This window comes from Perognathus longimembris, chromosome 17 (genome assembly GCF_023159225.1).
Source record: "Perognathus longimembris pacificus isolate PPM17 chromosome 17, ASM2315922v1, whole genome shotgun sequence".
NCBI lineage: Eukaryota > Metazoa > Chordata > Mammalia > Rodentia > Heteromyidae > Perognathus > Perognathus longimembris.
Genome location: NC_063177.1, coordinates 21,435,563 through 21,457,333, shown reverse-complemented (window position 1 = coordinate 21,457,333; position 21,771 = coordinate 21,435,563). Strand labels below are relative to the sequence as shown.

Genomic DNA, 21,771 nt, shown 5'->3' with positions numbered 1-21,771 from the left:
TCTGCCCAGGCTGGCTTTGAACAGCAATCCTCAGATCTCAGCCTCCTGAGTAGCTAGGATTAGAGGTGTGAGGCACCAGTGCCTGTCCTCAAAAACATTTTAAATTATCAATATAAATAAGATTCCATTAATAACCTGAAAAATGCATTTTTCTTTAAAAATCACTAGAAAAAGTTTAGAAGCCAGCTATAAGTCTTCTGTTATTTGATTCACATGACTTCACAAGGAACAGAAAATTTGTTGCATCCCACATCATCCCCCTCTCCTAATCAGAACTTCAAGTTAGTAAAAATTTGCCAACATTAAATTTCCACATCAAATAATGAGACATACCTCCACACATGTTTCTATTTCCGTATATTGGTTCATAATAGGAAGGATGGTCTCCATGCTACTGTACTCCACCAAATCAGATTTGTTCCCAACTAGTATTAAAGGCAGCCTGAAATAGGGTAAGTTGCAATAAGGAAAGTAAAACATTAGACTTACATTTTAATTTATATCTTAATCCATTCTAACTTCAATCTCCCCAACATAAAGCCTCTGCTTTATTCAAATCTCAAATGCTCTAGTGAAAGAGGTTCATTAATACATTCAAAAACATACTTACAAAGTACTTATTATAACTACACACTCAGGGCTGGGAATATGGCCTAGTGGCAAGAGTGCTTGCCTTGTATACATGAAGCCCTGGGTTCGATTCCCCAACCCCGCATATATATAAAAATGGCCAGAAGTGGCACTGTGGCTCAAGTGATAGAGTGCTTTCCTTGACCGAAAAGAAGCCAGGGACAGTGCTCAAGCCCTGAGTCCAAGGCCCATGACTGCCCCCTTCCCCCCCAAAAAAAACCCTACACACTCAGACAAGGACTCATGACAGAGAAAAGTTCTCCCCATCCAATAAAGAAAACCAAAAAATAAACAAATATAAACAATTTCTAACTCAGTACTACGAAAGAACTCCATAGGGGACCACAAAGTAATGGGAGGAAGCTAATTATAAATAGCAATCAAGGAAAGACTTCTCTTTAGAAGGTGGCTTTTTAGTAAAAAATTGAAGGACAAGATGGAATTTGCCATGTGAGGAACAGGGAAGAGCTGGCTCAGAAGGGACAGCATTTCCAAAAGCTCCATATCAAAAGAACATCAGGTGGGGCTAAATAACAGGGGAAAAATGCCAGAGTTGAGAGTACTAAGCATCAGGAAAGAATTATGATAAAGGAATGGAGAATCAAAGACAAAATACATAACCATTTACAAGTTGCAGTAAGGAATATGAGTTTTACTGTTAGTGTGAATGGGAAGCATTGAAAGGTTACAAGCAGGGACATGAATACATTTTAGGGATACATAGTGAAATATTTACAGCTTGATTAAATGTCTCAGTTTGTTTCAAAATGGCCCCATGGGCTGGGCACCATGGCTCATACCTGTATATCCTAGCTACTCAGGAGGCTGAGATCTGAGGATCACAGTTTGAAGCCAGCCCAGGCAAGAAAGCCTATTAGATTCTTATCGCCAATTAACTACCAAAACACTCAGAAGCAGGGACAGTTCAAGACCAGAACCAGCACACACACACACACACACACACACACACAAAAGGCTCAGGGAGGAGGTAACAAGTTTGACAAGAAATGTACTCACTACCTTATGTAACACGTGTAACTATAACCCCTCTATACATCACCTTGACAATTAAAAAAAAAAGGCTCCATGGGGGAGGTAATGACTAAACCAGATGAACTGTAAGATCATTGTGAAGCTGGCTGACAAGATATATAGAAATACATACACTATTCTCTCTATATATCTCTATATATTCTTTATATACTTTTTTGTGTATGTGGGCACTGGTCCTGTGGTTTGAACTGAAGACCTGGGTGCTGTCCCTGAATTTGTTTTGCTCAAGGTTAGCACTCTGAGCCACATTTCAATTTCAGGCTTTTTTGCCAGTTAAATGGAGATAAGAGTCTCACAGATGTTCTTGCCTGAGTGAACTTCAAACTGAGATCCTTAGATCTCAGCCTCCTGAGTAGCTAGGATTATAGGTGTGAACCACCAGTGCAGAACTTTCTCCATATATTCTTTTTTGGTCCTGGTCCTGGTGCTTAAACTCAAGGCTTAAGAGCTTTACATGAGCTTCTTGTGTTCAAGGCTAGTGCTCTACCACTTGAGCCACAGCTCTACTTTTGGCTCTTTTAGTAGTTTAGTGGAGCTAAGTGACTCCACAGACTTTCCTGCCAGGACTGGATTCAAACCATGATCCTCAGGTTGCAGCCTCCTAGAGTAGCTAGGATTACAAGTGTGAGCCATGGGTACCCAGCCATATATTTTCTTCTTCTTCTTTTCTTTTCTTTTTTTTCCGTACAGCCGTATATTCTTAAATGCGTGATTTTTTTTTTCAAGAAAAGCTCTTGGATGGGTTCAGGAGCAAATGCCTAATGACTCCAGCTATATACAAAGTATAGATAGGGAGGACTACAATTCAAGGTCTGTGCTGGGAAAAATTCTGAGACTTTATACAAAAAATAACTAAAGCAAAAAAAGGCTAGTAATGTGACTCAGTTTGGTAGGCCTTAAGGTCACACTCCAATATGAGAATGAAAGTGAACAAGAAAGAACAAGAGCAAGATTGAGGGAGAATGGATTAATGTGGTGAACTGGATTAGAGAAGTGAAAATTAAGTTGGAAATATTTATATTTGAGTTATATTTTAGAAACAGAATGGATAGACTATATAAAAAATTTGAGAAAACTGAACACCTCATGGGAGGAAAGGGAAAGGGGGAGGAGGGAGGGGGGTATGAGGGACGAGATAACAAACAGTACAAGTAAGGTATCCAATGCCTAACGTATGAAACTGTAACCTCTCTGTACATCAGTTTGATAATAAAAATTTGAAAAAAAAAGAATTTGAGAATTAAAAATATAGGATTGGGAGTATAGTTCAGTTGCAGAGTGCTTGTCTAGCATGTACAAACCCCTGGATGTAATTGCTAGCACTGAAAGGGAAGGGGAATGAATACACATACACACACATGCACACGCGCGTGCGCACACATACACACAAAATCGTGGCTAGAAAAAATGGGTAGATCTTATAAGACAAGATTGAGGAGTTCTGTCTTGTTTCTTGGTGGGGGAGAAGACAGAGTATTAAGGATTTGATTTTAGACAAGTTAAATCTAAGAGGCCTATGGACAATCTAAATGGGTTATCTAAAACCAGCCTAAGGGCTGGGAATATGGCCTAGTGGTAGAGTGCTTGCCTCGTATACATGAAGCCTTGGGTTCAATTCCTCAGCACCACATATATGGAAAAAGCCAGAAGTGGCACTGTGGCTCAAGTGGTAGAGTGCTAGCCTTGAGCAAAAAGAATCCAGGGATAGTGCTCAGGCCCTGAGTTCAAGCTCCACTATTGGCAAACAAAACAAAACAATATAAAATCAGCCTAGTGGAGAACTGTTACTTGTGAATCCTTAAGACAGTTTAGAAGTAAAGCAGATTATCTTACTGGACTCCAGATTCCTTCAGAAACATTAAGTTTCTGCAGTATTAGGTTCATCCTCCTGGTGTGACCACTATACTTAAAAGGACTGATCCACTACATTGCTCAAATACAGATTTCTAACAGAGCCAGGAGGATTTCCAAAAAATAGTGGTTGACAACCACAGATATACATCAGAGTAACTTATAGAGCTTAAAAAACATCTACATGTCCAAATCTCATTCCAAAGTTATATATTCTCAAGTTCCAGGCTGAGATGAAAGCATCCATATATTTTTTGAAACTACATCAGGTGACAGCAATAGGCAACTATCACTAAGAACCATTGTGACAGGGGCTGGGGATATGGCCTAGTGGCAAGAGTGCTTGCCTCGTATACATGAGGCCCTGGGTTCGATTCCCCAGCACCACATATACAGAAAATGGCCAAAAGTGGCGCTGTGGCTCAAGTGGCAGAGTGCTAGCCTTGAGCAAGAAGAAGCCAGGGACAGTGCTCAGGCCCTGTGTCCAAGCCCCAGGGCTGGCCAAAAAAAAAAAAAAAAAAGAACCATTGTGACAATGGTCCAAAACAGTCACAGAGAATAACAGAATATGTAGCTACTTTCTATTTAGGAAGCTGAGATATAAAGCCAAATGCTTAATCCAGTGGCCCAAACTGCTTGATAGATCTTGGCAAAAGTGCCTTCTCTGAAGTATATCTCCTAGAAATGACTCAAACAAGAGCAAATGGCATGTTGTGGAACCTCTTACTGCTTTCAATACACAATTAGCATGTGGATGCTATCCAAGGCAAACTTTTCAAGGCAGTCTATCCAATACATGTTACGTTCTATAGGGATGGGAATATTCTTTATATGCACCATCCTTTACTGTAACCACTACACCTACTTCCTGATTCATGGCTAAGTGTGTTAGATGACGCAAAACTTTAGTTTTATTTTACCTCAGGTTAAATTGCTACAAATGACTAGAGGCTAATGCATTGGACAGAATCACTTGAGAGATTCATTCTGTGCTGTCTACCTTGTCAGCAATTCACCAAAAAGTTTAAAATATAGTATAAAAAGGAGCTGTAAGGCACATATGATGCCATCTTAGTCACAAAATAACTCTTCCATAAATATTTAAGATATATGTTTAGAACCAAATCTTCAAAGTTTCAAAGCACAAAAACACTCAACTAAAAGGGAAATCTAAAAAATCTAGGCTAGGTGTGTACAATTAAAATAAACTATACACAGTGAATTAATTTCATGTTCCTAACATTTATTTTTTCTTTTTTATTGTTATTATAAAGGTGATGTACTGAGGGGTTTCAGTTACATAAGTCAGGTAATGAATACATTTCTTTTAATGTCACCCTTTCCCTTGCTCTCTCCCAGTTTTCTCTCCCATCCCCAGACTTTCCTAACATTTAAAAAACTTCAAGTACTTTATAAATAACTATGTCCAATTAAACAACAAACATTATACTTTCATTTAGAATTAAAATTTAAAACATTTATGCATAGAACTACTATTCAGCTCAGAAAAATATAGATCATTCCCTATCACTTTTTTTTTTTTTTTTGCCAGTCCTGGGGCTTGGACTCGGGGCCTGAGCACTGTCCCTGGCTTCTTTTTTGCTCAAGGCTAGCACTCTGCCACTTGAGCCACAGCGCCACTTCTGGCCATTTTCTGTATATGTGGTGCTGGGGAATCGAACCCAGGGCCTCATGTATATGAGGCAGGCACTCTTGCCACTAGGCCATATCCCCAGCCCCTCATTCCCTATCACTTTTATATCTTCCAAAGAATTACAAGGAAATCACCCTGCAGGAATTCCTAAATGAAAATCTTCAGAGATTTTTTTTAAAAGATAACTTGTAAAGTGCTTATTATATATTATTTCATTTGATTCTCAACATAACCACACATAGCCAAAACAATTAGTACTACATTCCAACTTTCAGATAAGGAAATTAAATGAAGTCTTGGAAATCAAATGAATATGAGAGCTCAGAAGTGGTGAAACAAATTTCAAAGGTTGTTAATCGTTTTCAAGGATTATGCTCTGACATAAACCAAGTGAAGGGCTGGGAGTATGGCCTAGTGGCAAGAGTCCTTGCCTCCTACACATGAAGCTCTCAGTTTGATTCCCCAGCACCACATATATGGAAAATGGCCAGAGGGGGCGCTGTGGCTCAAATGGCAGAGTGCTAGCCTTGAGCAAGAAGAGGCCAGGGACAGCGCTCAGGCCCAGGACTGGCCAAAAAAATACAAGTGAATGGGATCAAGGACAACTGCTCACATGATGAGTAATCAATAACTTCATCAAAGGGGCAACTCAAGAAAGGGCAAGGAGGGCTGGGAATGTGGCTTAGTGGTAGAGTGCTTGCCTAGCATGCATGAAGCCCTGGGTTTGATTCCTCAGCACCACATATACAGAAAAAGTGGTGTTGTGGCTCAAGAGGTAGAGGGCTAGCCTTGAGCAAAAAGAAGCCAGGGACAGTTCTCAGGCCCTGAGTTCAAGCCCTAGGCCTGGCAAAAAAAAAAAAGAAGAAAAGAAAGGGCAAGGATACACTATAGAATGGAGACAAAGGACAAAGACAGCCCTAAAATGGAGACTTTCCAAGTAGCACTTTGTGAAATAGAAATGTTACATTATCAAACTAATCTATTTACGGTTCCAGAGCTGGTTGTTTTGTTTGTTTTTTGTTTCTGCTTTGCTTTCAAATGTATTTACTGCTTCAAAAGGTGTATGAATTTTATGGAGGTGAGTGACCAGAGAGATAAACTGACAATACAGATATGCAAAATGTTAACAACTGGTGGATCTAAGTGAAGAATTTATAGATGTTTATTATTGTTTCTTACAACTTCCCTGTAAGTTTGAAATTTTATAATGCAGTTTGAGAGAAATATATATATATATACCTGCTGTCTTTGTCTGTTCTTTCATTTATGAGAGGAATCCATCGACTTGTAACCTAAAATGAAAATTAGTAAGAGCTAAACAATGATGCTTACCAGAAAAGCATTTTGTGCCTAAATTTCTAAACTGAATAACAACTTTCAAAGTGCCCCATCGATGCGAGGAGTGGCGGGTAGCACTAGAAGGCTGGAGCAGAAGTATCACAAGTTCAAGCCCACAAGTACAAGCCCACCCTGGGCTACATAATTAGGTTATGTCTCAAACTTTAAACCAGTTGGGCACCGGTGGCTCACACCTATAATCCTAGCAATTTAGGAGGCTGAGATCTGAGAATCATGGTTCAAAGCCACCCAGGGCAGAAAAGTATAAGATTCTTTCATCTCCAATAAGCCAGCAAAAAGCTGGAGGTGGAGGTATGGCTCAAGTGGTGGATCACCAACCTTCAGCAGAAAAAGCTGAGAGACAGTGTTCAGGCCCAGAGTGTAAGCCTCAGTGCCAGCACCAAAAAAACAAAAAACAACAAAAATCACAAAACAAGTCCACCAAACCAAGAAGGAAACCCACAACCAAAAAAGAAAAGCAGAAAAAAATACCTCATAGAAATTTTACTAAATACAGTGGGGTAAAAAAAGTTATACATTCATACCTTATCAATAGAATGTTTATTGTTTACAGCATAAACTATGCAGATAACATTTGCCTAGAAGAAAAATTAACAAATTAATGACATTTAAACAATAAAATATAAACAGTAGCATTCGATTAGCAACCAGTTAATATTTTATGACCAAAAGAAGAAAAATATTGGGGAAAGGGAAGAGAGAGAAACTGAGATGAGCTTAGTGGCAAAGTACTTGCCTAACAAGTGCAACATCCTGGGTTTGGTCCCCACTACCAAAAATAAAAAGGCCAAAAAAAAAACTGGAAGAAGAAAGCAAACTTTAGCTATTAGAGGAAAATATTCCCAAGAATTTACAGAAAAAAAAACAAAAACATACTCAACAGGTGCATGTGTATGCATGGACTCATGTATGTACATACGAGCACATCTGTGTGGATATGATCAAAGTAATTGATATACATGTATGCAAACAGAATAATGAAACCCATTAAAATTGTTTTGAAGAGGGTGATATCAACATAGGATCAGATCAACTGAGACGACTCATTCTGACAATGAAGAAAGACCTACTGGGACAAAGTTCATCCTTTTAATGGAAGCCTTAGGGACCATTTAAAGAACACACACACACACACACATGCATGCACGCACGCACGCACAATGCTCAGGGCTAGAGGCCCTGAACAAGTGGTAGAACACCTGCCTAGAAAGGAGGGGCTCTGAGTTCAAGCTCCAGGACTGGCAAAAAAACAAACAACAACAACAAAAAAAACTTGTGACTTGTAATAGCCAATCTTCTGGATAACCTAGACCAAACCCTCACAAATATACAAAAACAAATTGACTCTTCAGTGGCAATACCTTTTTTTTGCCAGTCCTGGGGCTTGGACTCAGGGCCTGAGCACTGTCCCTGGCTTCTTTTACTCAAGGCTAGCACTCTGCCACTTGAGCCACAGTGCCACTTCTGGCTATTTTCTGTATATGTGGTGCTGTGGAATTGAACCCAGGGCTTCATGTATAGGAGGCAAGCACTCTTGCCACTAGGCCATATCCCCAGCCCCAGTGGCAATATCTTACAAAACATTAGATATGTTTGCTGTTGCACAAAGGGAAATAAATCTGTGCTATGCTGGGGAAAAACTGTTGCTTTAGGGTTAATAAATCAGGACAAATTCAAATAACTCACAAATGTTCATCAAGTCTTTCCACTTAAAGAACAAGCCACCTAAGGATGGCTCTGGTGGAAAAATACCTGGCTGTAGTTGCATTAGCTCCTCCCTGCCTTGGACCACTAGTGTCTATTTTACTCCTTTTTGCCATAGGAATTTGCTTTTACTAGTCTTTAACCAGATTTGCTTCTACTTCTTAATTTATAAATGATGCTACAAGTGGCTTTCATCCTCTACCATGATACCTTTCAGTGTTTCTTAGCCCCCTGGACCTGGCTTCCACACAAATTCATTCTGACATTCAATTAGCTCCTACTGCATCCCCAAGGATGCATAAGACTCCATAAGACTCTGTAAGAACAATATGCAGGCAGGTACATCTCTACAACTTTACTCAGCTCAAAGTAGTTACAAGAAGATGAAACATTTTCCACACAAAACTAAGATTGGTTTTGTAAGGTCAAGGAGAATGTGGAGGCCCTCATTTAAGGAGACATGGAAGACAGAAATATCAAGGTCCAGGCAAGTTGTAGGTGAGCCAAGTGCACCTAAAAAGGGCTAGGTTGTAATGAGGAAGCAAGTCAAACCTGGAAAATGGGCCAGGTGGAACACAGATATGAAAACTGAGCTCTCAGACACATGGAAAATTTGAACCATGGTCTGATAAAAGGACAGCCGGTCAATAGGGTCCACAAATAAGACAGAAAGCCAATCAACAAAATCCCACTAACCCCATAAAAGCCTGTCTACAACTCTATGTTGGTGCAGTCAAGGTAGCAGAAGCAACAATAGCAGCAATAATAGCACTAACTCTCCTCTATTTCTCTTGTAGCAGCATCCTAATGAACATTTGTTTCTCAAAAATAATAACAACAAAAACAGGAGGAGAGAATAAGAAAGAAAAATAGAGTGAATTTAATCAATGTACAATGTATATATTTAAGTTGCACAATGAATCCTCTTTGTATAGTAAATGTTTGCTCATAAAAAAGTACTCGGGCTGGGAATATGGCCTAGTGGTAAAGTGCTCGCCTTGTATACATGAAGCCCTAGGTTTGATTCCTCAGCACCACATATATAGAAAAAGCTGAAGTGGCGCTGTGGCTCAAGTGGTAGAGGGCTAGCTTTGAGCAAAAAGAGGCCAGGGACAGTGCTCAGGCCCTGAGTTCAAGCTTCAGGACTGGCAAAAAAACAAAACAAAAAAAGTACTCAAAATTGTCAATCACAACAAAGAACTGAAAATTCTTGGTGAGAGTAGATTCATAGAATTATTCCCCCTCAAAACAACAACAACAACAACAACCCAAACTCTACAACTACTTTTTAAAAACTTACCTGGGATATTTCTTGATGAAGTTGTTCATCACTCTGTTCTGCTTCTACAAATGACCCAAAAAAATCATTTATACACACTTTTATAACAAATAGGCTACATAACATCCACCTAAGAAATGACATTGTATAGAACCAGCCTAAGTAGCAGAGACAAGGGCAAGTCAGAGAAAGAAAAAGTTGTTCTGAGAAAGGAAGCTGGCTAGCAATGAAAGACAAGTCTACAAGAGGATAACTCGGGCATGGAAGGGCAGAGGCATTGTAACATAAATCTAGGTCAGCATCTGATCCACAGTTCAAACGGGTCAAGCAAAAGAGATCAGCAACTCAAGATAGAAGACTGAGGGCTTTACAGTGAGAAGCTCAGACAAGAATCTATAGTCTGAAAGGCAAGAGAATCTGGGCAATATAGGATAGAAATCTAGATAGCAGGTAGGGGGTTGGAGGCATGGCTCAGGTGGTAGGGGATCTGCCTATGAGCAGTAAGTGTCAGATATGAAGTTCGAATCCCAGTTTCAGACAAAAGAGAAAAAGAAAGAAATAATAGGTTGGAGGCGTGACTCAGTTGGTAGAGTGCTAGTGGATGAGTAAAAGTATCAAGTACTAGGTTTGAGTCCTGGTCTGGGACCTAAAAAAAAATAGATAGCAGGTAGGAATAATAATAACCAGGGTCCCAAAGCAAAACTATAGCATAGCCATGAATAATCAAGAATTCTCTCTCTAGCACTTATCTCTAGCCATAATTGCTCTCAATGGGTAAATGAACATGCAATCCCATAAGCAAATGACATGTGTAAGGATGAGAAACACAGATGTGAAGAGCAAAGCAATCATTGACATATTTAGATCACCTTAGGTTACATACTGCTGCTGCCTGCTAAATGTGTGTTATTTTCAGACAAAACTAGTTCAATACTATTTTATACTATGTTAAATAATTGGCCACACATCCTTAATATTTTCCATATTTTGAGTAATCGGTGGGTTAACATGGAAATGGATTAATTATGTGGCTACATGCTCTGGAAAAGAAACTTAAATAAAGCTAGTTATGAGACTGATTGAAGCAAGAAGTATGTCACTCTGCCTCAGCTTGTAGTATAGTACTGCCCAATAGATAAAATGAAAGCAACAACAATTATCTTTAAAAAGGCAAAACAAGCAGGTAAAACTAATTTTTATTTAATAAAAAATATTAGATAATTAAAATTTCAACATGCACCCAATTCAAAGCCAGCCTGGGCAGGAAAGTCTGGGAGACTCTTATCTCCAATTAACCACCAGAAAACTGGACATAAAGTGGTAGAACATTAGCCCCAAGCAAAAAGAGTTCAGGGACAGTGCTCAAGCCCTGAGTTCAAGCCCCATGACCAACAAAAAAAAAAAAAAAAAAAAAAGGAAGAAGAAAAAAAGAAAGTAGTAGTATGCAGAAAGCTTTTGCAATATTAGAGGCAAAACCACAAGCTTGTAATATAAAAGCAAGCTAATATCTGTTTGAATTATTTTATTTTGTGACAAAGGTTCACAAATTAAGAACTAATTCATTTTTTTGTGAGCCAGTACTGGAGTTCAAACTCAGGGCCTGGACATGGCCCCTGAGCTGTTTTACCCTAGGACTCGAGTATGCCCTATGTCTGGCTTTCTGGTAATTAACTGAATTACAAGCATGAGCCACTGGCACCTGGCTTCAATAAATGCTTTTCTTTTGTGCTGGCCTTGGCTTGAACTCAGAGCCTGGGTGCTATCCTTGAGCTTTTGTGCCACATTCCACTTCCAACATTTTTGGGGGTGGTTATTTGGAGATAAGAGTCTCACAGACATTCCTGTCCAGGCTGGTTTTGAATCACAATCCTCATATCTCAGCCTCCGGAGTATCTAGGATTACAGGTGTGAGCCACAGGTTCCCAGGTATCAATAAATTCTTAAAGCAAATTTCTTCCTAAATTATGTGTGCCTGGATGTCTAATAATAAAATTGACTCAGAACTTCTCTCTGAAAACATTTTAAGAGGATAACGGTTCATCCACCTCTTATTCCAATTTATTTCACATTATTATGGAACCCAACTAGTATTTTCGGAACAGAACAAATGGAGGTGAGGGGTAGAGTACAGGTTGGTAAAAATAACAGGAAAGGATCATATACTACAATTTAGAAAGGACCATCTCTGTCTGAATGTTTATAAACACTAAGAGTCTGTTTTCAGGACTACTGAAAAATGGCATCACTTACAAAAGGCCATTCATTACCTGAATAATCTACAATGTGTGTTGGAACCCTCTCTGGGGTGACATCAGCTGGAATGGTGATTTCTTCGGCCCGAGGAGGAACCTTTGTTTATAAAGAAAAAAAAAGAATTTTGAATATTCTCAAAGTTTTTAACAGGCTACATAAATTTATCCACATTAACCTGCTTCATATACAGCTACTCTCACAAGCATTTGTTGTACTTACAAATGCTTATTCTTGTGCTTTACCAAAGATGCAAATATATATTAAAACTGTAGAACAAAACCTTTTTTTTTTTTTGTCAGTCGCAGGGCTTGAATTCTAGGCCTAGGCAATGTCCCTGAGCTCCTCAGCACAAGGCTAGCACTCTACCATTTGAGCCACAGCACCACTTATGGTTTTCTGGGACTTTCTTGCCCAGACTGGCTTTGAATGGTGATCCTCAGATCTTGGCCTCCTGAGTAGCTAGGATTATAGGCGTGAGCCACGGGAGCCTGGCTTAAAATCATTTTAAACTATACAAATAGAAACAAAAATACTTTCATTTAAAAAAATGCTCATTTCTCTCTCTGAAGGTAGAGAACTTACTAAGGTTTATCACAGACAAAAACAATTTTTAAGTTAATCTGATGTTTCCAACATAAAAAATTTAAAATATATTTTATCCTGTTCTTCTGAGGGCTTAAGATACTTTACAAATGAGGGGCTATGTTAATCCACAGAGATCATCAGAAACTAGGCTATGGCTCAATGGTAGCATGCTTGTCTACATGTATAAGGTCTATGGTTCAATCCTAAGCACTGTAAAAACTCACAAAATAAATTAAGATGAAAAGCACTTGACTGGCTTGTAATCCTAGCTGAGATCTGAGGATTGCAGCAGTTCAAAGCTAGCCTGGGCAGGAAAGTCCATGATATTCTAATCTCCTATTAATCACACACACAAAAAAGCTGGAAGTGGGGCTGTGGCTCAAGTAGTAGAGCACTGGTCTTGAACGAAAAGGAATCCAGGGACAGTGCCCAGGTCCAGAGTTCAAGCCGCAAGACCATCAAAAAAGAAAAAAAAAAAAAAGAAGAAGAAAAGAAAAGCATTTCAATCTTCAAAAAACCAATAAAATATCAAAATTATTTTCTTCTAGAAGAGAACTAGGGATGGGGATATGGCCTAGTGGCAAAAGTGCTTGCCTCGTATACATGAAGCCCCTGAGTTCAGTTCTCCAGCACCACATATACAGAAAACGGCCAGAAGTGGCACTGAGGCAGAGTGCTAGCCTTGAGCAAAAAGAAGCCAGGGACAGTGCTCAGGCCCTGAGTCCAAGCCCCAGGACTGGCAAAAGAGAGAGAGAGAGAGAGAGAGAGAACTAGTTGGCTATGTCTTATATTTAATAATTGCAACTTTCAAAAGATTATATGACTTTAATTATAAACTCCTTCCTTATCCACACTCAAAAGGGCTAGGACAAAACAATTCTAAACTTAAACTTTTATAGGAAGTATTGTATTATATCCCAAGTAGTTATAAATTAATGTTATAATGATTTGGCAACAACACATGAAAATGTACTTCATCTTTTAAATTAAATATGTATTATTTAACAACCTTATTTGAGGTGAGAAAAAAAGCAAAAGAAATAATGAACATCGCATCATAGTTACAAATGTCAAAAATATTACCACATGGGGGAAGTAGCTCAGGGGCAGATTATATGCTCAGCAGGCACATGGCCCTAGGTTCAATTCTTAACACCAGAAATACTCAGAAAACACAGTTTTCTGAGAAACGGTTTTCTCCGAAAACCGTAGTTGCTCTTATGTAAACAAGAGTAATCAATAAATGGAAACTACAGCATTAACAATTGCTATGTAAAAAAGAAAAAGAAAGCCTGGAACCAATAGCTCACTCCTGTCATCCTAGCTACTCAGGAGCTGAGATCTATGGATCACAATTCAAAGCCAGCTTAGGCAGGAAAATCCATGAGACTCTCATCTCCAAAGAACCACCAGAAAACCAGCTCTACCCCTGAGCAAAAGCTCAGAGTACCCAAGCTCTAAGTACAAGCCCCATGATTGATTTTCATCCCACTGCACAGATGCCAGTCCCAGAGGAGGCAGGAAAGCTTGTGAAATTCTTATCTCTAATTAACCACCAGAAAACTGTAAGCAGACCTGTGGCTCAAAGTGGTAGAGAGCAAAAGAGCTCAGGGACAGTGCCTAGGCCCTAAATTCAAGCCCTATGACTAACAAAAGAGAGAGAGAGAGCGCGCGAGAAAGAAGAAAAAACAAGAAAGGATTATATCTTTTAGAGAATATAAATATGTTGTAGGCAAAGTTAAGGGCAGCAAAAGACTTAAGTGAACTTAAACCTGGTTAGTTCTTTCTTAAGGATGACCTCTATAAACTAATATATTTAAAAAAGCTAAAATTGTTGGGCCAGGCACCAGTGGTCCACACCGAGATTGATGATCATCATTGGAAGCCAGCCAGGACAGGAAAGTCCTTGAGATTCTTATCTCCAATTAACCACTAAAAAGCCAGAAGTGGAGCTATGGCTCAAGTGATAGACCACCAGCATGGAGAAAAAAAACCAAAAACCTCAGGGATACCACCTAGACTCTAAGGTTCAACCTCTAGGACTAGCACCATAAAACAAACAAAAAAAAAAAAAGGAAGAAGAAATGAAAATTATAATTGTTGAACGCAAACACATGCAAATAGAGTATATTTCATTTTAATTTACTTTTGCTTAAAAATTTTAAATGTAAAAAAGAAATCAAAATGTTTACCTCTTCTGGAAATTCTTCACTGACCAGAGACATAATCAGTGACGTCTTTCCAACTCTAGCTGTGAAAAGAAAAATACTAATTTTATTGAGGTGTTCAGGTTCTACACAAGCTCATATCCAGCAGTCACAGAGCAAAAGCATGTTACTTATTAGCTAAAAGTGAAAGTGGCCAAACCTAGTACAATACTAATCAGTGTGCATCCAAGCCATGTGACTGTGGCTCACATCTGTTATCCTAGCTTCTCAGGAGGCTGAGATCTGGGGATCAAAAGTTTGAAGCCAGTTGGGGCAGAAAAATCCTGGAGACTCTTACCTCAATTTAGCCTGGGGAAAAAAAAAAGCTGAAAGTGGGAGTATGGTTCAAAGTAACAAAGCACCAGCTATGAGCAGTAAAAGACAAGTGAGAGCTCAACACCCTGGGGCTTGAACTCAGGGCCTGAGCAATGTCCCTGGCTTCTTTTTGCTCAAGGCTAGCACTCTGCCAACTTGAGCCACAGCACCACTTCTGACCTTTTCTATATATGTGGTGCTGAGGAATCAAACCCAGGGTTTCATGTATATGAAGCAAGCACTTTACCACTAGGCCACATTCCCAGCCCCCCTACTTCTATTTTTTATGCCTATTCTTACTAGTTTAGTAATTTTTTTAACCTTTGCTTCAAACTTCATTCCAGGCCTCTTTAGCTTAGCTGCAAAAAAAGAAGAAGAAGAAGAAGAAGAAGAAGAAGAAGAAGAAGAAGAAGAAGAAGAAGAAGAAGAAGAAGAAGAAGAAGAAGAAGTGAGTATGACCAAAAACTGAAAAGATAGCTGGGCACCAGTGGCTGTAAGTTATCTTCAAAGTTGACTCAGCTGTTTGCCTCATTCTTGGATCAAAATTCCCCACAAGTGCCAGGTACTGATGGTTCACACATATACTTGTAGCTACTCAGGAGGCTAAGACGAGAATAGTGCTTCAAAGCCAGCCAGGGCAGAAAAGTCATGGTACTCATTTCTAATTAACCATCAAAAAGCCAGGAGAGCTACGGCTTGCGTGGTAGAGCACCAGCCTTGAGCAAAAAAGCTCAGGGACAGCACCCAGTCCCTGAGTTCAAGCCACAGAATTGACATGCACACAAAATCCTAACAAGAGCTAGGCTTTCATCATCACTAACTTCTCCAGCAGCTAGTGGTGCTTTTCCATCCACAGATTGTGTAGTCAGAGCTTCAGCCAGTCTCCTAAATTCATCAGGTCTGCACCGCACTGCTGTAACATGCTAGGAAGGATTTCTATCAGCTGCTCTGTTTCAGCATTGTCTGTAATGGTCAGAATGTTTGCTACCAGAGATGACTAAACTTCGGGCCGTTAAAGTAAATCACTGTTTGGTTTGTAAACATGTTTGCCTCCTCATAGTACCTCTTTTTTAAGGAAAAATGATGTTTTTTTTTGTTTTTTGGGTGTGTTTGTTTGTTTGTTTTCCAGTCCTGGGGCTTGAACTCAGGGCCTGAGCACTGTCCTTGGCTATTTTATTTTTTAACCTGTAGCAGAAATTGTTTTATTTTTATTTCAAAGAATAAACAGCTGCTAATTAAATAAAATTTTATGTATATAGATTATATCTGGCATAAAATTAGTCCTTGTTAATAAATGTGAGTTAATTTATGAAAGACTGAATTAAAAATATTTTAAAATATGCTTTTTTTCTGCATAATTACTTATTTATTGTCAAAGTGGTATGCAGAGGGGTTACAGTTTCATACATAAGGCAGCTAGCTCAAGGCTAGCACTCTACCACTTGAGCCACAGCACCACTTCCGGCTTTTTCTATATGTGGTGCTGAGGAATCGAACCCAGGGCTTCATGTATATGAGGCAAACACTTTACCACTAGGCCATATTCCCAGCCCAGAAGTGAAGTTTTTATCATCTGCCCTAGCTGTTCTATGAATCATCTTCTTTCTGTGAGCAGTTACTTTCCCACTAATGAGCACTTGGGCCTGCATGCAGTTCAGTGAGTTTTTCCTGGTTTATGAGTTTCTTCCATCTTGTAGAAGCAGAAACGGGGCCAGGATAGAAAGCACAGTTGGCCATCAGGGGGTCTCAGAGCAGACCAGCTAAAATTAAGCACACATGGCTATTCTAGAAGTATTTTGATACACAGGCTTTAAAATCAATCTATATTCTAAAATTTGGCTTCCATGTCATCACTTTTCTGATCAGATAATTGTTATTAGACATCAACTAAATCGTTTTGTGATTCTGGAGGAAAACAGTATACCTACCTAATTATTAGTCCCTGTCAGTTTCTAGTCATTTTCTAAATATGAGAAATTACAAGATTTTTAGATTTAAGAACAATTGTAGTCCTTTCCTAAATGACTAAAAGAATGAACTGAAAAACAGTTCAAGTTTCTGAGAAATGATGAATAGCTAGAAAAGACAGTACTGTTCAAAACAATATAAAAGGTATACGCTGTGACCGAGCAAGTATTGCTGGCAGAGGACAGATTTAGATGGTATTGCCTAGCTCTAATTTCTATAGACTTTTCCAACTGACTTGTATCAAGAAAAGCTTGGGTCTTTTTTTTTTTTTTTTTCTGCCAGTCCTTGGGCTTGAAGTCAGGGCCTAGGCACTGTCCCTGAGCCTCACTCTGCTCAAAGCTAGTGTTCTGCCACTTGAGCCACAGTGCCACTTCCAGATTTTTCTGAGTAGTTTATTGGAGACAAGAGTCTCACGAACTTTCTTGCCTGTTCAAGGTTGAAACCTTAACCCTCTGATCTCAGCCTCCTGAGTAGCTAGGATTAAAGGCATGAATCATGGGCACCCAGCAGGTCTTTCCTGTTGCTGACAATAAGGTTCAGAACACCACACAGAATTCACCACTATCACCACAGCACTGCTAGACCCTAACCAACCATGTCAGCTTATTCAGATCCCCAAAAAATTTCAGATGAGAAAACTGGGATCCAGAGACAGTAATTAATTTCTCAAGATGTCACTAAAAGATAGCTGTAAACCTAAGATGGCAGACATATGATGGCTGAACCAGTGCTTTCTCTTCTTATGTCATACTTTAAAAAGAAATACTAGGGGCTGGGGATATAGCCTAGTGGCAAGAGTGCCTGCCTCGGATACACGAGGCCCTAGGTTCGATTCCCCAGCACCACATATACAGAAAACGGCCAGAAGCGGCGCTGTGGCTCAAGTGGCAGAGTGCTAGCCTTGAGCGGGAAGAAGCCAGGGACAGTGCTCAGGCCCTGAGTCCAAGCCCCAGGACTGGCCAAAAAAATAAAAAAATAAATAAAAAGAAATACTAATATAATCTAATAATAATAGAGAAATAGAATGTCAACTCCTAAAATCTGCATATATTACATATACAAATATTGCGTCTGTTGGCTAAAATATTCACTGATTCACTGGTGACTAACCAGTGACTTGGCTCAGTTTTACTTTTTTTTTTTTTTTAACTTATTTTGAGATCATTTCAGACTTAGGGAAATTACAAAATTAGTACAAAGGATTTATGTCTGTCCCTTACCCAGATTCTCTACATGTTGACATTTTACCATATCCATATTCTTATTTGTCTATCTCTACATATTTGTGTGTATATATCTTTACTTGCTACATATAGGTATACATACATACATGTGATCATTTGAGAACAAATGTACTTCTTAGCATATATTTCCTAAAAGCTAGTTCACTCTCTGACATAAAATGTCTGTCAGAAATAGAAATAACCATGAACACAACATATGACCCAGTCAACTGACCTTATTCACACCAGATTTTCCACAATTAGTCCTATAGGAAAGGAAAAATATTTTCCCTGTCCTGCCTCAAATGTCATATTTAATCATGTCCCTTTAGTCTCCTTTAATCTGGAAACATTTCTTAATCTGTTTTTGCCTTTTATAACCTTAGCAGTTTAGGCAGGGCCACTCCAGAAGTGATAGTGTGTCCCTCTCAGTCACTCACAGCAGACAGCAGATAATAATGATTTGTTCCATAATGTCCCTGTTAGTTATGTTGACTAAAAGTGGGGTCTGCCAGGTTTCTCCACTGAAGAGTTATTATTTTCCCTTTGTAATTAACAAGTATCTTCTGAAGATGTGCTTAGAGAATATGTAAATAGCCTGTTTCTCATTAAATTTCTTCCTTCTAGTTTCACCACATATTGGTGCTTCTTGCCTTAAACAAACACTAGTAAAATGGTTACTAAGAAGTGATTTTTCTTTTTCTATCGCTACTGTCTTTACTCCTTTGAATTCTACTATAAGGAAAAGCTCTTCTTTTTTCCCCTGGGGTTTGAAGTTTGAACTCAGGGCTTCATACCTGCTACATAAGTACTTTACCACTCGAACCACATCCCTAACCATTTTTTTTTCTTTGTGCTTTAGTTGTTTTTCAAATATGGACTCATGTTTTTGCCAGGCCAACCTGGACCCTTATCTTCCTATTTATGCCTCCTACGTAACTGTGAGGACAGCTGCAAGCCACCATATCTAACTTCACTGGTTGAAATAGGGTCTTGTTATCTTTTGACCTGGGCTGGCCTCGAAACTCAATCCTCCAGGTCTCTGCCTCCTCAGTAGCTGGGATTACAAAGGTGGGCCAAACTGCATACCCTGTAATGCCCCTTCTATTATAAACCTGTATCTCTATATTCACTTATGGATTTCTACATTATCCTATTATTTATAATTGATAATTGTCGTTCTTTGGAGGCCTAAATTGTTCCATTTTACCTTTTCTTCCCCAGCCCTACCTGCTAAACCTTGCCCCCAGATCTTTCTGGTTTACATTTTGTTTCTTTTTTTTTTTTTGGCCAGTCCTGAGCCTTGGACTCAGGGCCTGAGCACTGTCCCTGGCTTCTTCCCGCTCAAGGCTAGCACTCTGCCACTTGAGCCACAGCGCCGCTTCTGGCCGTTTTCTGTATATGTGGTGCTGGGGAATCGAACCTAGGGCCTCGTGTATCCGAGGCAGGCACTCTTGCCACTAGGCCATATCCCCAGCCCCCTACGTTTTGTTTCTAAGAAATGGTCTCACTAACAAGAGGATGGCCTCTAATTCAGTCTTTCAGTTTCTACCTTTTGAGTAGCTAGTGTTATAGGCTTCCTTGGCCAAGGTATCAGGTGTGATGGTTCATGCCTGTACTTCAGCTACTAAGAAGCTGGAGGTTGAAGATAAACCAAGGAAAACAGTTCTCAAGACCTTCATCTCAACCAATAAAAGCTGGGCATAGAAGCATGTGTTTGCCATCTCAGCTACACAAGAATATAAGAGGAACGCAGTCCAGGCTAGCACTTGACATAAGCCTAAGACCCTATTCAAAAAATAACTAAAGCAAAAAGGGCTTAGGGTATGCAAAGTGTGCAGAGCACCTGAGTAGCAAGTATCAGACCATCAGTTCAGACCATAGCGAGAGAGAGAGAGAGAAATATATCAGTATAAACAAACATAGTATAACTTTTTATAAATACATATGTATATAGAAAAAGCCCTGTAAAAATATATGCATCCAACAATGACTGTCTCTGAAGTAAAAGATTGTTTTCTTTTTTGTGTGTTTTTCCACATTTCCCCAATTTTCTAAAATAAACAAAAGTTTTGCTGTGAGAAAAGGTCAGTAAGGTCAGTAAGTACTACTTGAAGGCTTGAAGAGGGAGAAAAGTGGTTGATTACTTCAATGGGAAAGTCATAATACCTAGCACACACTAAATATGCAATAGTACTTTATGATGATGAGCTTGAATTAAGGGAATTAAAATGAGCACAGGCCTAGCGCGGAAAATTCAGAACCCAACTTTTACTATTAATAGTATGACTCTCCAGTTGTCATTGACTCTCTTTAAGCCTCAAGCCCACGTCCACCCCTACCGTCTTGGGGCTTGAATTCTGGCTTGGGTGTTGTCCCTGAGCCTTTTTGTGCTCCAGGCTAGTGCTCTACCACTTGAGCCACAGCATCACTTCCAGCTTTTGCTGAGTAGTTTATTAGCGATAAGAAGCTTGTGGCTGGCTTTGAACCATGATCCTCAGAGTAAGCTAGATTACAGGTATGAGCCACCAGTGCCTGGCAACTTGCTTTTTTTTTTTTTTTTTTTTTCTTAAATTCTTGAACTTCTTTCTCTCTCTCACTTTTTTTTTTTGGCCAATCCTGGGCCATGAACTCAGGGCCTGAGCACTGTCCCTGGCTTCTTTTTGCTCAAGGCTAGCACTCTGCCACTTGAGCCACAGCACCACTTCTGGCCGTTTTCTGTATATGTGGTGCTGGGGAATTGAACCCAGGGCCTCGTGTATACGAGACAAGCACTTTACCACTAGGCCATATTCCCAGTTCCCCCCACCCCCCTTTTTAAATCAAAGTTAAATTGGTTTTTTAAAAAGTAGTACTAGACACCATGTAAATACTTACATTGTATGATTAATCTCAGCACAACTAGAAAACAGGTATGTAACTTAAGAAAGCATGCACTTTAAGTAGTAGCATATCACTAGAAATGATAAATTCCCCAAATTCTACCTATTTTAATTATCTGTGGGAAAACGATTTGGCAGGGACTTTCATCTAAGCATAAAGCCAATGTAAGATTCAGGAATACCTGAAATTTGCTTACTTGTTGTACCCAACTTTTCAGTGTTTTTTTTTTTTTTTAATTGAATAGCAGCCTTCATTGTAGCATTACTTAAGGTCTCAGCAGTTTCAGCCCTTCATCTAGCTCAGGATAGTAGTCCTCCTAACATCCGTAATAGCCACCCTAATTCCATATGATTATGATAATAGAAGCAAAAGTGTTACTTTAAAGTGAGCCAAGTCACTAGGGGTGTGGCTCAAGTGATAAGAATGCCTATCCAGTAAGTAAAAGGGCTTATTTTCAAACTCCAATATCACACACACGCACACAAAAAGGGAGCCAAGTCACCATTCTCTCATTCAAGCATCAGAAATCCTATACCTTGGGCCTTTTACTTTTTGTGTTAGGTAATTGATGCTGCAGTAACTGATGCATCTGGATAAGAAGAAAGAGTACATGATAATGGCACATACTGAATAACAATCAGAGCTCTCTGTGGACCACCTTACAGGAGAAGCCATCTGCTATGCAGTCTCTTATCAAGTCCACCAGGTCCTGTACTTTACGTAATTTATTTTAGTAGTAGTATAATTCCCAGGTATTCAAAACAACAAGCCTTTCAAAGGACTCAATCCCTGTATAACTCCTGTGAT

The 21,771-nt window shown here is 39.3% G+C and overlaps 1 protein-coding gene and 1 long non-coding RNA gene across 9 annotated transcripts in view; one reads left to right on the top strand and one right to left on the bottom strand.

The window, feature by feature from the left end:
• Rhot1 (ras homolog family member T1) overlaps positions 1-21,771 on the bottom strand; it is a 79,566-nt gene that overhangs the window by 45,298 nt on the left and 12,497 nt on the right. For all 8 annotated transcript variants that reach the window (XM_048366468.1, XM_048366462.1, XM_048366466.1 and 5 more), the window contains exons 2-7: positions 14,561-14,619; positions 11,798-11,879; positions 9,552-9,595; positions 7,072-7,125; positions 6,428-6,480; positions 334-442 (exon numbers count right to left, since the gene is read on the bottom strand). In XM_048366468.1, the coding sequence (XP_048222425.1) occupies positions 334-442; positions 6,428-6,480; positions 7,072-7,125; positions 9,552-9,595; positions 11,798-11,879; positions 14,561-14,619 (401 nt within the window). The remainder of the gene's footprint in view (positions 1-333; positions 443-6,427; positions 6,481-7,071; positions 7,126-9,551; positions 9,596-11,797; positions 11,880-14,560; positions 14,620-21,771) is intronic.
• LOC125366069 lies at positions 9,215-21,348 on the top strand. The gene is made up of 2 exons (XR_007213778.1): positions 9,215-9,251; positions 20,987-21,348. It is a non-coding gene; the product is annotated as an uncharacterized LOC125366069 (long non-coding RNA).